The 15,635-nt window shown below is 38.7% G+C and overlaps 1 protein-coding gene across 8 annotated transcripts in view; it reads right to left on the reverse strand.

The window, feature by feature from the left end:
• Nucleotides 1-15,635, reverse strand: part of PUM2 (pumilio RNA binding family member 2) — a 72,673-nt gene that overhangs the window by 14,830 nt on the left and 42,208 nt on the right. For 6 of the 8 annotated variants that reach the window (XM_086460340.1, XM_086460336.1, XM_086460335.1 and 3 more), the window contains 3 exons: nucleotides 8,066-8,209; nucleotides 6,770-7,051; nucleotides 1,817-2,053 (listed from right to left, as the gene is read on the reverse strand). In XM_086460340.1, the coding sequence (XP_086316466.1) occupies nucleotides 1,817-2,053; nucleotides 6,770-7,051; nucleotides 8,066-8,209 (663 nt within the window). The remainder of the gene's footprint in view (nucleotides 1-1,816; nucleotides 2,054-6,769; nucleotides 7,052-8,065; nucleotides 8,210-15,635) is intronic. The other 2 variants (XM_086460338.1, XM_086460337.1) reach the window with 1 other exon arrangement.

Consider the following 15,635-nt stretch of genomic DNA (forward strand, 5'->3'; position numbering starts at 1 on the left):
GCGCAAAGATACGGCACAGGACAGGGTGCAGGACATGCTAAAAAACAAGTACTGCATCTCGTGAAAGCAAAAATCCAAAAGACCTCTGTTTCCAAATTTCAGATTGATTTGCTAAGGAAGCAAAAAGTTTACCCATAATCAAGGTCCGCTTCATTTGGAAGATGAAGAGGCAGTACACAGGGAAGCCAACAAGACTGTGTCAATTTTCAGAGTACAACTGTATATTCTGGCCTTTACACACTGATCTAGTACATGATTTTAACAAACTATTATGCTTAGTTCACACTGCCAAACAGTCCAGATGGATTAAAAATCAGTGTTTAACAATTTCTGCTGACAAAAGTAATCCTCTATACTGATTGCAGCTTATTTTCTCAGAACCCAAAAAAGTCTTTTAACATTTATCAAATGTGAAACGACACAAAACTTTATAAATGTTTTGAATTTTAGATAATGCCTTCCAAAATTTGGTTTAAGTATAGTTTTCAGTAATATGAAAACTATTGTGAGAGTACTTTGAAAAGAAAGAAAGAAAAAGATTTCCATGATAACCCCATTGTCAGATGTTCAGAACTTTCTCAAAAGCCTCCATTTGGGCTGAAACTTTCCATGCTTGGTCTCAGCCCAAAGGTGCACTTTGTAGACCTGAAAAAGGAAAAAAGGTAAGTAAAAAAAATAAAACGTGCTGAAACATCCCCTCGCCCAGTTTTACTTCGGGTTTTCAGCACTCAACCGTGAAGGGGATACTGAACTGTAAATGTAATATATTTAAATTACTTTTAACCTTCTTATACAAATCACATTTCTTACTTAAAGTGTATTTTGGTATACACTTTTCAATTTTTTCCTGTTTCATTTGCACCAACAGAAGTACAGGGGATTAGGTTGCCTATTACATGCACAAAACTGTGCACTGAATAGTTACTGGAACAACAGGCAACTCGAAATTACATCCAGTTTCATTGTATGATTTTAGCATACAAATTAAATGACCACAAATATTTACAGCAAAAAAAAAGAGGAAAGTTTATCAAGTAACTTCAGGTTAGAAGCATTCTCTTCTAAACATACTGTAGGCTGTGGTGGGGTTTCTTTAGATTTTATAATTTTATTTTATTTTATTTTATTTTTTTTAAAAAAAAAGGTTGAGCTCCCATGTCATCTAACTATCTCAAAAATTTTCTAAAAGATGACTATCACCACTCCTTAAAAAATACATCTGATAACAGAGAGCCACCACTGACAAAGCCTATGCTACTTCTTTCACAAATGCATTTTCCTTTTTTCCACCAGCCTGGGGATAATCTGGGCCATGAGGCAGTAGGCTCACTGACTCAAAAATCACCTTTCAATACATTTTGCATAGAAAGCTTTGCTCGTTTTTCTACTTTATCATGGTAAAGGGCAGTAGTGAAAGTCACTTCACTGTTAAACACATTATCACCTTAAAATGTCCTTAAAGTGGTAATACACTGAAGTAGAAACAAAAAACAATGCACCTTTGCTTGTCATACGGTAGAAACAGAATACAAAAAGGACCAATAAGTCTTACTGGGCTCTCTATCAGGCTTCTGCAAGGGAAGAAAAATCAGTTGTTGGCCCGATACTGCAAAAAGCTGAGTGCCCTCCACTGTCAAATCAGTGAGCATTTGAGTGTGCTCTTCACCTTTTGGGAATGGCCCCTCTTCATTACAAAACTGTTTAACAGCAAAGGTAATGTGACATCTCTTATGCAACATATATTTTACACATAGAAATACATACACACATACAAACAAAAAGTGTTTTTTTGGTTTTTTGTTTTTGTTTTTTTTACCTAAATGCAAACTGGATGAGGATCCATGTGATGAAAGTGATGGCGGTGGCGTAAGTGAATGTCCTGGCGTTTGGCTTGGCAGAGGCATGCCTATTGGACTTGGAGAGGAGGAAAATCCCAGACTATTGTAAAATGGCTGCCCTATGGGTGCTAGGCTGCTACTAGATCTTTTGTACAAGTCAGAGCTAGTAGATAGAGAATCTCTCCTTGTGGCACTACTACTTGCAGAACTGCCAACTGAAGAAGAAATAAAAAGACCCTAATTACACAGTGTCAACTGAATAAAACCTATCCGCAACTACAGCTGGGCAATAACAGCCGCGATCACAATAATTACACCAATCGTTATGACAAAGACAATTACTGTGATAACCACACATGCTTTTAAGTAAATCTAAGTGGGTATAAACATACCACTGGTAAGTAATTTCACCAATGCCCATGTCTTTTCAACATTTCATTCTAGACTTCTCACAGAAATATTGCAGTACTCTGTTTTAACCACCTGCCTTCAGGCTTTGGGACTTTATGAGATTAGATTACACTGTCACTTTACAGAATAAATGAATCTAAAAATTTTTTCCACTAAACTCTTGGACAAATTTTTTCCACCGTAAATTATCAGTCAGACAGTGACACTTGATTTCAGCAAAAAGGCTAGAGACAACTGGTGGTTGTTGTTTGAGGGTTCAGAATATAATCTATGTTCCTGTTCAGCTGTTTCTGACCTTCCTCTTGTTTGTGAACCCCTCACCTGTAGGAAAAAAATGACTTCTTAAATTCCCTACGAGAATTATGGTTCTCAAAGAAGTGTTTTGAAAAGAAATTATAAAGAGGGAATAGGCTAAGAAGATGATAAGAAGCAGAGCAGAGACAGGAAAGTTAAAGTGAGAAACTAAAAATGTAATTTTACTGCTACCAGCATTTGCGAAAGTCAAATTACACTAGAAGCTTTGGGTAACAGTGTATTAGTGAAGGACTGGTTATCCTGCACAGCATCATTCAGCAGGGCGATGAACAGTCTAGGATAAATTAGGAGAACAATAAAAAGGTTTTAGAAATGTTAATTGCTAGTACCTGTTGCATACTAGTGAAATATTAGAGTGCCTATTTTAAACACTGGAACATTATTATACTCATGAACAAAATCAAGATTATGGATATTTTGATAACAAAGATGCTTCTTAAGCTGAATTTGGAAAATTGATTTCTACTTCAACTTAAAAAGGAAAGGTCAGAATTTATACTTCCATAATCTTTACCCTTGTCAGGTACCTTCCTACTAAAGCTGGCACACGGCCCAATATAAAGGTCACCTGATACTTCCCATTTTAAGACACTAATTTGTTTTGTCATAACAATAGCAAATTGGCTAACACTTTTCATGGCAGGCACCTGCTTGGACCAAATTTTTCAAAGAAGTTCTGCACAAAGGACACTGCCATTTCAGAAAAATAAGCAAGGAAAGATGCTTTATCCTTAGCAAAATAATCCAGCTACCTATTATTTGAAAACTTCATGCTTTCACATACTCAGACCAATATGCTAGCAACAGGAGACCTTTATTTTCATGCTCTCTTGGATTGAACTAAAAATCTCAGTAAAATCACAGTTCACACAAGTTCAGCACAGATCTGCTACAGACTCATAGCTGAAAATTAAAACTCCTGTCCACACATGGCACATCTGAGATGGCCGATAAAGGTCTTCCCTGCAACTGAACTTCTAGGCTTCTGTGTGCCATGCCAAAAATGGACTTAAAACTGCTGTCCATGATCCCATCTTGTGTTCGGAAGGCCCATCAGGCAGTGTGGAAGTTTTCTAATTCAAATGCAAAGGAGACAAAAGCCAAACATAAGAAATAGACCAGGGAAAAAGAACAAAAAACAAAAGAAAAAAAGGAAACCAGAACCAGGTAGAGAAAAGGGTCAGACAAAGGAGCCAACAAGGAGACTGTAAGAAAAACTGGCAAGCACTTTCAAAACCAGTGGAACTGAGGATGGAAAGAAAGCAGATTTGAAGAAAAGTTAGGCTGTAGAAGGTACACATGACTGTGGGGCAAAAAGACTGGAATAGGAAGCTGATGATGGGAACACCACGCAGTACAAGCAGAAACAGAAACATCTGGGAGGGGAAGCGGGAGATAAATGTTGCCTGGAAACCGGGAAGGAAGACATACTAGAGGAGAAGCCAGAAGGAAAAGGTACTGGACTACCTAGGCATGGAGATTGAGAAGAAGAAATCAGAAAAGCAAATTAAGGCAACAGTTGAAAGAAATCTTAAGATTTGAGATTCGAGACTAGCTCTACAGGTTCTGGCTCAGCTAGCAAACCATGCGAATGTTAATACAATGCTACATGATGCTTTCAGGGTTTCTTACTCAGCTAAATTACTGCAGCTTAACAAGTTACCGTGAACCAGCTGAGCTGCATTTTCACACACACACAAGCGGAGCTCACAAAAACCAGAAGATAATTTGAATTAGCTTACCCCTCTTCATCACTGTCTAAGCTCATGCAATTACTTTACACTTGTTACAAGCCAGAAACAAGCATCTGGAAAGCTGCTGTAGTTGGTCTAATTCTTAGCTACCTGTTAAGCTGCAGTAACTTATGTACCTAAACCTTTAAAATGGAGTATGAGTAACTTTTATAATAAAAGAGCAGACTGTAAAGTACATACAGCCATTTATACGGTGTGCTTGCCTCTTCCTGTTTTACTTTGGTGTTCAGTCATTCAGCTAGAACATGCTCACCTTTGCATTTTTTGCAGAGCTGTTTTTTTTCCCCCCCTGCAACAACTGAAAACATAAGGGCAAGATCTCTATTGCCATCTGTCAGTCTTCGTGGCTATATTTTAACTGAAATTCAACCTTTAGAACACACTGAGGTGAGTTACAAAAACGCTGAAACCTTGGCAGATGGTAAAAAAATTAAATCTGTTTTTCATTTGCCTCAACATGCATTAACACCATTTGTATAAGTACTCATCTGTGTAATTCAATTCATAGATACCTATAGCTCAGGAGCTCTTTTTAAAAAAAATATAATCAGGAAGCATTTTTTAAGTGGCTATTACGGCAAGTACAATTTACACTTGGCAGAAGGGCACTTTCAATATACTTTTATTCCAATAAGCACCTTTCATCAGCACTTCTCAAACTGCAAAAGCATAGGCTTCCTGTTTCCCTACCATGCTAATTAAATCACCTAGCATACTGCTGCAAGATTTCAGCATATGCTGTCTATGCTGAAGGCTTTGGACAAAGCTCTGGAACTGACCTTTGCTACAAGAAAAAGGCTTAATCTCCTGTGCCAGAGAGAACTACGCTGACTCTGCTTAAGTAGATACACAACTAAAATTTGTCTTGCATGGAGGTCCTTGTGATAATGCTGGATGAAGACTTCTATGACTTAAAACTACTCTATATAGAGACTTAAAACGGGTGCGCTGTATTAAATACACTGTCTATCAACGAAATGAAGCTGTACCTAGAGCGAAACACAGCTGCTAAGAATTCACTGAAATCCTACAGTAGTTCGGGACCAATTAAATTACAAAATACAGCACTTCGATAGCACAACTGCTTTGTAAAGAAGATTTACCTGCTGTGGTATTATCGAAAATTAAGAAACCTTATGCGACTGATTAGCCTCTACCTTTATTTATTTTTATTTTTAATCAGGTATTAGAGAGGATCAGTGTAAAACTTAATTCTGGATTTCCTAGCATTAGTTTTGTTAAAGTAAATAATCTTTTGGATTACTTAATTTTATTATTATTTTTGGATTATTTGTTTTATTATATTATGAAAAACAACACTGAGAAAGTCTCTGTGTTGGTACACAGTATATTTGATGTCACTATTCATCTCCACTTAGTTACCAAATAATGGGTATCATGTTTTAACATTGAAAGGTGTGTTTTTCCTTCTGTTTTTCCACATATTAAGCTATCTTGTAATAATCTTCACTTTTTACATTTCTTTCAACATTTAAATTTTTTTAAATATTATTTCCCTTAGGGCATTTAATTTTGAAAATAATATTTTTAGAGTACCTAAATTTCCCCCAATTTCTACCCATCTGCAAGATACATAGGATTATAAACATGCTCCACTGATTTCATTAATAATAAGCAATTCAGTGCTGTAACTAAGACATTAATAGCGAAAAGAAATATTCTTCAGAAAAGGCATTCCACTTGCCTTACTAATACTGAATCTGAAATACAAGAAAACCTACCTTGCATGTTTAAAAACTGTGCGAATAAGAAATTTCTGCTATAAAGCAGGAACATTGGGGGTTTTGACTTTTTTTTTTTTAAACTACCAACATGTTGATAATATTTAGGAGCATCTGTTGAAATAATTTAAGGCCTCAAACTTGCACAGAACTATTTAGACTTAACTGTATCTCAGATTAAACCCACTAGAGTTAACAAGGACTATTCTTGGCTATTAAGTCTTTCTGTTTTATAAATCCTACAAAAAATGTTATGGAAACAAAAAATTCAATATTAGATCAAATTTAGAAAGTCATATGCTATTTAATTTTTTAAAAAATGATGAAATTTTCCTGACATGAAAATTACAACAACAGAGTGCATCTCCATCCATTGTCATTCTAAACACAGAATGAAGACTTCCTTGAAAACAAAAAAAAAAGCTTACTAAAACCAGTTAAACTTATGGGGCAGAGTACAGTGCTCAATATGGAAAAGTATTGTGAAGATATCTATGACTACAGGATATTCTTCAAAAATGCATCTTCTATACAGAGCCCAAATGAATTTAAAACACTCTTTTACTTCCTCTATAAGTTGTTTTAAACTTGAATAACCTATTTCTGCATTTTTAGAAATGTATGTGTATATAACATGTCTGGATACAGATACATTGTTTTGCTTAACACAAAAGTCTCACAGAATGTCCTCACTATATCAACAACCTACCTGATGAGCCAAATCCACCAAGTGCAGAGCCGATAGCTGCTCCTAAAGAGCTGCTACTTCCAAAGCCAAGAGATGTGCTTCCTGGTTGGCCAGGACCATGTGAAAAAAGGGAACTGCTCTGGGAGTTATTGGTCAAAGAGTTACTGCCATAAAATGAATTGGACTGTAGGCTACTATTTGTTTGCTGTTGCTGTTGCTGTGGCTGGGCACCAAGTGGCCGAAATAGACCGTTCGTGGCTCCCGCGAGATTGTTTGCTGTTCCTCCAGCTGAAGCAGCTGCAGCTGTAAAACACATGTTTTCAATTATAATTACTCTCTCAAACATTTCTGACTGAAAATGGACTATTCAGATGTACATCGTATTTTCCTGAAGCCCTCTTAAACAAGCAGAAATTCACATATTAAAGGACTAAAAGAGACTTTATAGTATTACACAGTCTTAATTACCTGAGGAAAAAAATGAAGACAGCATATGTTGTACCCTAATCAAGGCTGCAGAATTGTTAATGTAATTGAGGGAATTTTCAGTGTAAACATATAAGGCATTACTGTTCACTGAACTGTACTTTTAGTTGCAATAGCAGAGTTGCAGCTAAGAGTCATTCAAAGACATCTTCAGCTACTAATGTCAGAAGCGAGTTCTGCACAGAGAAAGAAGCTTATAGATTAACATAAAATCTAATTTTCTGAACAGATTAATTTAATTAATCTGGTGTTAGTATTTTGGCTTTTTATTTGACAAATGCAATAAATACAATGGTTCACTAAAGTGGTACCAGACCTTGTCACTGATAAAAAGAGAAAAAGAAAACTAGATACTTTTGATATAACTAATTCTCCTCTTCTGCTGTCCATTGTATTGTTTTTTTCCTTGCCACACTTTTCAAGAGAAAATACTTTTAGGAGACAGGCATAACAAGGCCCCAGAGCACTCCGTCATCTTCTGCCAGGCCGAAGCAATGAAATGATGCTTCCTAGAGGACACCATTTAGGGAACTGATGAGAAGTGCATGTTATATGCATGGGGAGAGGAAAGGGGTAAATGTTCCTATCTGACAAGCAACAACGTTTGCAGAAACATGCCTGCGTATGTATGGGGAGAGGACTGTAAATTTGAATTTAAGAAAGGCAAATCACATCTCTGAGAAACAGCAGTGTCTCAGAGAAAGGGAGGCAACAACCTAAGAAAGAGAGCATGCGTGGTATATCCTTCACAACCAGAAAACTTCACAAAACACATCAACAGTATCTCAGTACAAAAGCAGAAGAGACCTCCCTGCAGGGTCAAATACCTACCTGCTTGTGCTGCTGCAGAACTGATTATAACAGGAGTTGAGGCCACCAATCTGACTGGTGCTCCAAGGCCAGTTCTTGCTCCAGGGCCTACTACTAAGGCACCAGTCTGATCGTAATAGGCAGTGGGAGCTAGTACTTGATAGCCTACACAACATAAAATACAAGAATTAGTAGTACAGGTAGTCTCATATAATCTCATATTTCTCTCCTTGAAATAGTCTGACAACAAACTACAACGGGGAAAACAGCACTTCTGCCATGTTGCCTTAGAATGTCAAACGGACATCAAAAGAAAAAACAATGAACATTGTAAAACAGTGTGACAAAAAAAAATAATCTTATTTATGAATGCTCTATACATAGTTTTTTAAAACTAGAATAACAGATAAACTTAGTAGTCTAATTTTACTTTCAAGGTTAACAAAGTAAGTTTCTAGCACCATAGTGAAATGACACGACTGGTCATATTTGAATCATTATCAAATCAACTTCTTTCAGCAATTTAAAATATTCTACATCTCTCTTGTACAGCCTTGTTTGTGGAAAAGGTACTGAAATCTGTACAATTACAGGGCTAAACTAAATGCAAGTTTGCCAATTCCATACATTACCTAGCCACACCTGAAAGCCCATCTACAAAAACACATTAGGAAAGGAATGCTGCATGTGCAGGAATACTTGGAGCAGTCAGTTTCACAGGAAAAAAGACTGTAACACAAGTATAATTTCATTCAGTTAACAGTTAAGAGGGAACTGGGGGAGATAAAGGAGGAGGAACTGAAAAAGCAGAAAAGCAAGCACCAGGAAGGAAAACAGGATACAAGATCTGAATGAAGGTAAGCAAAAGAGAAAAAAGAGTGAACCAAAAAACCTTTATTTAGGATAAAAGAATTAATTTTAAAGCTCTGAAATTTTACAGTGAACTAGAAGAACTGGAATAAGAATGCCTAAAAAAATGGAAGACCAGAGCTAGGATAATCTAAGAAAGGGTGCTGACAATGGAAAGATAACAGTGTCTAATTTTTAGGCTGACTATTCTTATAAAGCAATAAAACAAAACCCAAGAAAATTTCAATATTCCTCCCATGTTCAAATATAAACTAATGCTATTAAGAAAAAAAGTCAAGATTAGAAAACTCACACATCTATTTTTGTACATGTAAGAACCCGGATTTTGCACACTATTTTAAGTCAATTTCCACGTATGTTCAGAACCAGGTCTAGCAGATTTCTCCAAAATACCTATGGACATGAACATAAAGACCTGCGCCTCTCATTCCAGGGGAGCATTTCCACCACCAGGCTTCCAAGCCATATTTTGTTCCCCTCAATTTCTAAAACATCTGTGTAACTGCTTCTGCCGAGATGCCTTGCTCCAAAAACACAGCTGGGAACACCACCTGCCTACTGGCCTGGTGGTTACAGTACTCTGCAGGGAGACACAGGTCCAAATTCTCCCACAGTAAGAAAATCTGAAGATACGAAGGAAACTTAGGTAGTAACCAAAAAGGAAAGGAGTGATGAAAATCCAGATCTTTAGGTTTAATTCACGGTTCTGGAGATGAACGCACTACACTGGTTACGAAAACTTGCCATTACTATCACTCCAAACCTGTTTATTCTCACTGCTCACTACTGGTTTCGCACTCCAGTTGCATCTACCTTCTCTTTCCCACCAACAGCACAGGCAGACAGCTGTCCTCCACAGAGTCTGTCTGAAAGTCTGGCTACTTAAAACCAACCTAAACAGGTTCTTACAATCGAATTGGCTTAGGAAAGCTTTGCTATAGGTACCACTGCCTCGTCCACCTACAACATCGTGGTGTGCTGCTCTACCACCTTCGCTATTAAGGAAGGTTGCTACATTCCCAAAGCAGGGAAAGGTGAGAGTGACTGTTGTCTTACTGTGGAGAACACAGCACAGAATATTAGAAGATTTGTGACACAGCACGAAAGCCCTTTATAATACCATATATGTTCCTGAATACACTAGCAATGTTTAATTACCGGTACCTACATCATTTCTACTTTTACTCACAACACTTTCAATTGATAATACCATGTTGGTCCTGCCATTTGTTACTGCTGTACCTATAAAACCACTTTTTCAGAACTCAGAATTGGTTAATACTTACCAGTATTTACTCTGTCCACCTACCCTCTTCAAATGTTTGCACCCATGCATAATGCTATAGCTGTATAAAAAAGGACTGATCATATATTTACACCCTTGTGCTTAACTGAAACTAATACACAGTATTTTATATGACTTGAAGTCCACAATGTAAACAAGCTGATTTTCCAACACGAAATACTTAAGGGGGCAAAACCCCCCCAAAAGATAACTTACAGTATTGCATAAATTAAATTTACTGGGATTAATACTAATGCAGTTGAATACATTAGTTTTAGGTTTTCTAAAATATTTGACTAGTATGCTGAATTAAAAAAATGGAAGTAACTGGCATTACAAAATGCCTAATTTCTCTTGATACTTCCATGTCACTATCTTTTCTGTGATGCCACTCACAAACAGGTCACTTAAATTTACCATCAATAAGTTAGGTCATTAGCATCATGACACCATCCATCACAGAACGTTCAAGCTATGCATGAGAACTGACAGGCGCTCTGAACTGAATACATCCTGACCTGGAACAGGAGGCCTCTCAACTTCCTACTCAAAACTACTAAAACAAAGCAACGTAGGACCATTTGTGAAATTGCTAAGACCTTGCTAAGTGCATCCATGGCCTCAAAGGTATAAAATTATTCGCTTTGACATTAAAAAAAAAAAAAAAATCTGAGAGATAATCTCAGATCAGATTAAATAATTTCAAACGGCAAAATGAGTCTTCTGCTTTCCCTTCCTTCACAGTATTCTAGCAACTTTTCACCCTATCCCAGAATGGTGAGCACGGAGACAAAAACTATTTCCCAGCCTTCTGTCTTACCAAAGACGGTGACTTAACAGATATTCTCCTCTCTAACTCCCTCTCTCCTCCTGTTTCAGTTTTTATTATCTCTCCATCATATCATCATCTCCCTGTGGCTGTGCAATTTCCTCTCCCAATTAACAACTATCAAAGCTCATTTCAGTGCCTTCACATTCAAGCTTACTGTGGTCTTCCACTGCAACCAAAAATCTAAAACATACTCTTTGCTTCTAATCAGACCTTTTATTTTAGAATTCAACTGCTCTATCTACACTTACTGTCTCCAGATCAGCAGGGAATATGAAAGGAAACAATCTGGTTTACCAGTACTGTGCTTTGCTGAAATGATTTCCAAATGTCTCCAAAACCATAGACTCTGAAAACTTTCTGGATTCTTTTCACACAAACCTTAAGTGTTCTTAAAGAATGGGAGAATGAGAGGAAATCTGTTCTCTTGGCTCCTGTAGCCCATTCTTAGTGTTGCTCTATCCATCCAGTAATTTCTTCAGCGTCTTTCACTGGATATTTCACACTCTCTTCTCACATTTTTGTTGCAATACCACAAAGCTCTGCCCAGATCTCCTACTCCCTTCCCTCTATGCAACTTCCCTTGCTGATGACACTGAAGCGTATGTCAGAGTTTTGTCACTTCTCTCTACTCAATTTAAGTTAACAGATGTGACACTTCTTACTGCCAACTCAATTATCTGCCCCTTTTAACACTACCATACTGACACCTCTCTCTCCACTCAAGAGCACAACCTGCAAGTCACTGTAGAGTCCTCTCCCTGTGTAGACAATTTAAAGCTTCTCCCTTCTCAACGTTCCCAAGATCCAATTATTTTCCTCTGCATACAGATCTGAAAATTTATTCAGCTCTTAATCTTCCATCTTTCCTTAAATGCTGCAGTCCTCACTTCAGCCTCCCAAGCTCACCAAAACCTGAACCACTATAATCTTTCATTTGTTCTGACGAAGACATGCACAGCTTTATCTCTGCACTTGTCCTCTCACAAATCAAATTCAGAACTTACTAGCCTACCAGTAAATTATTTATACTTTCTATAACCATCATAACTTTGCCAATACTGTAACTCCCTGTATGTCTGCCACAATTAAACTGGACCTGCATTTCATAGTACCTGGAGTGCACCCTCAGCAAGTTTGCTGACGACACAAAACTAGGAGGAGCGGCTGACACACCAGAGGGCTGTGCTGCCATTCAGAGAGACCTGGACAGGCTGGAGAGCTGGGTGGGGAGGAACCTAATGGGGTTCAACAAGGGCAAGTGTAGAGTTCTGCACCTGGGGAGGAATAACCCCGTGCACCAGTACAGGCTGGGGGTCAACCTGCTGGAGAGCAGCTCTGCGGAGCAGGTCCTGGGAGTTGGGGTAGACAAGTCGACCACGAGTCAGCAATGTGCCCTTGTGGCCAAGGCCAACGGTATCCTGGGGTGCATTAAGAAGTGTGGCCAGCAGGTCGAGGGAGGTTCTCCTCCCCCTCTACTCTGCCCTGGTGAGGCCACATCTGGAGTCCTGAGTCCAGCGGAGGCTATGAAGATGAGAGGGGGCTGAAGCATCTCTCTTTTGAGGAAAGGCTGAGAGACCTGGGCCTGTTTAGCCTGGAGAAGAGAAGACTGAGGGGACCTTATCAACACTTATAAATATCTAAAGGGCGGGTGTCAAGAGGATGAGGTCAGGCTCTTTTTGGTGGTGCCCAGTGACAGGACAAGGGGCAACAGGCACAGGAAGTTCTGCCTCAACATGAGGAAAAACTTTGTTACTCTGAGAAGGGTGGCAGAGCACTGGAACAGGCTGCCCAGGGAGGCTGTGGAGTCTCCTTCCCTGGAGATATTCAAAACCTGCTTGGATGTGGTCCTGTGCATCCTGCTGTAGGTGAACCTGCTTCAGCATGGGGGTTGGACTAGATGATCTCCAGAGGTCCCTTCCAGACCCTGCCATTCTGTGAGGCACAGAATGCATGGCCTACTGCAGCGTCACATTTCAAATTTCTCTAAAAATGTTCCAATTAAAAAAATGCAATGCCAATAGACAGAAATTGTTGATTTAAATTTCATACATGTTTTTCAGACAAGTCCATTCACGTGCCCACCTGCACGCTAGATGCACCACTACAGTCAGTGCTAACAGCTTCGCTTGCATCAATTCACTAAAACTAAGTTGCATCTGAACCAGCCAATGCAGTCAACGAAGCCTCCAAAGGGATTCGGCTGACCCGCCACTAGACATCTATTTCAGGGTAAGCTGAGCAGCTCGGCAGCCTCTGTACAGCAACTGCACTGGGGAAGTCTCCACTGAGCACAATGACTCCTTACAACAACTGAGGTCACATGCAGACTCCTGAATTTGGATGACTAAGCTGTTGTCTGCAATGAGGACTGGTTTTATTCATAGGAAAGAATGTATATTGATCATATTATGATGAAACTGGGAGTACCCTCTGCCTTTGTCTTGCACATTTATTAAATCAGAAACTGTCTGGGTTTTACGAATCCGTGTTAGTGAAAGTCTTGCTAAATTAGGACTGGGAGAATTCAAAATGTAATTGCACAACTCCAATGCACAATGTACTTCACTTTTGATGGTTTCAAAGAACCATCTGAATTTTTCTGAAAACGGATTTAACAAAAACATTACATGAAAAGCAACCTGGATTTCAGACACTTTCCCTTCACGCTTAAGATAAGGTATGTGCCTTAAGTGCTACATGAGTACGCCTCCCCAAATAATTAACACCGAAGTACCTGAAATATCAAATTTGAAAAATAAAACAATCCCATAGTTGGGATAGTTCATTAATTTCATCCAACAGGAAGAGTGTACAAAGAGAAAGCAGCTGAAAATTTAAAGACAGCAGTATTGAAGAGCTGAGTACTATTTTCTTGTTTACTAGCTCACAGTGAAGCCAAACTACAGATATTCTCTACAAAGAATATTCAAAAGCTTGAAACTCAACTTGGACCTACACTTTCTTCTAAAACATTTAAGTCCACTGAGACAAGAATTCCATGTGTTTTCTGCCTGTTTATTATGTGTGTTGTTCAGTGGTCACTGCCTGGTATTCACTTAATCACATTTTGGTATCTAGATGTAATTTAGTGATCTTGACTCAATTTTGTATTAAGTGTATAGAAAAAGGCATCTCTGGAGCAAAACTCAACTTTATCCTAAATCAGGTAACTAAAATGGAGTCAGATGAATCATGACTAAAAGTTCCTATTTCTCTTGCCTACCTATAAAAGGGGCCTTCAGTATCTAGCTGAAATACAGACATCAAAACCAGTACTGTGATTCCCACCTAGAAGGCCTTGTGTTCATTTCATCATCCGATATGCTTTTCCTTCACCTAAGAACAGGAATCACCAGCGCTTCCTATGACTCATTACAAAATCAGCTTATGATGACTGAGAAAATAAATGTCCTTTTTCTTTATATTTTGAGCCCAATTCCCTGTAACAGTTTGGTCAGTAAGGCTGAAAGCCAGATGCACACAATTCCTATTACTGATCAGTCTGAAACATGCTCACATGAATAAAGTTTTTCTCTGGCCATCCAGGTATAGAGCAGATGGGACAAAGCAGCAACCTACAATGGAAACTGAATAAAAAGGTTCCTGCCCTCACAGAAAACCTCTTGGGGCTGGCAGAGGAGGAAAAAACTCTTCAAGTCCAGTCTCCCCAGGACACGCTCTGGCATGACCAAGTTTATGCATCTGACCACTCAGTATTACTTTCAATCATCTGTTCGGAGAGGGGGACCTTTTTGTGGGTTTTAGCAACTACCCTTGAATTACTTAAGATTGGTACTTTTCTTTTTCAAAATTATGCTCTTTTAAGTCTTCCTATAATGAAGTCACAAATTTGGGCTGGGTCAAGGTCTCAGATGTTGATCTGACTCAAGCTAAATGTCACAGGCTTTTCACAATGCACGGACCACTCCGAAGTCTTAGAGCTCCATGTCCAAAGCAAGAACTAATAAATAACTATTAACACACACACTCATCCACCCCAAAACACACACACAAACACAAAACTAAGCCTTTGAGGCTTTTGCAAAGATGCTTATAGCATCTCTTGTATGCCTCACTGTTTGCAGGCCCTGTCCACTGCTTTGGTGACATGCAGACCACTTGACAGGTGCTGTGACAGCACGCTTTGCTGGTTCCTCATTTTAGGTGAAAGCAAGATGCTAAAAGCTGAAGATACTATTGCATGAGACGAAATACAAGTGGCAGCTATAAAAAAAACAGACAAGAAAAACACAGAAGCCAGTCTGTTCTGCAGCTAGAAGTGTAAAATCTGATTGGGTAAGGCAAAGTGCACAATGTGGTCCCAGAGCATCCAGCAACGAACTCTGACTTCTACAGGTTGTGAGGCATTTCACAGTAGTGCTGACAGAGGAGACAACCTGTACTAGTCAAATGCATGTGCAGCTACCATCAACGTTACCTAACTTCACTATAAAATCTGAACTTTCATACTGAAGAACGGCCAAGTATACTTAAATTGTTCTTGCCCAGATAATTATACCTTAAAAGTGACGCTGAACTTCAAGCTAACGCATTGTGCATTTATGACACGTGCTGAAACTCAGAATAACCATCCCTGGATAAGT

The sequence above is a fragment of the Leptosomus discolor genome, chromosome 2, assembly GCF_034619465.1.
Source record: "Leptosomus discolor isolate bLepDis1 chromosome 2, bLepDis1.hap2, whole genome shotgun sequence".
Lineage (NCBI taxonomy): Eukaryota > Metazoa > Chordata > Aves > Leptosomiformes > Leptosomidae > Leptosomus > Leptosomus discolor.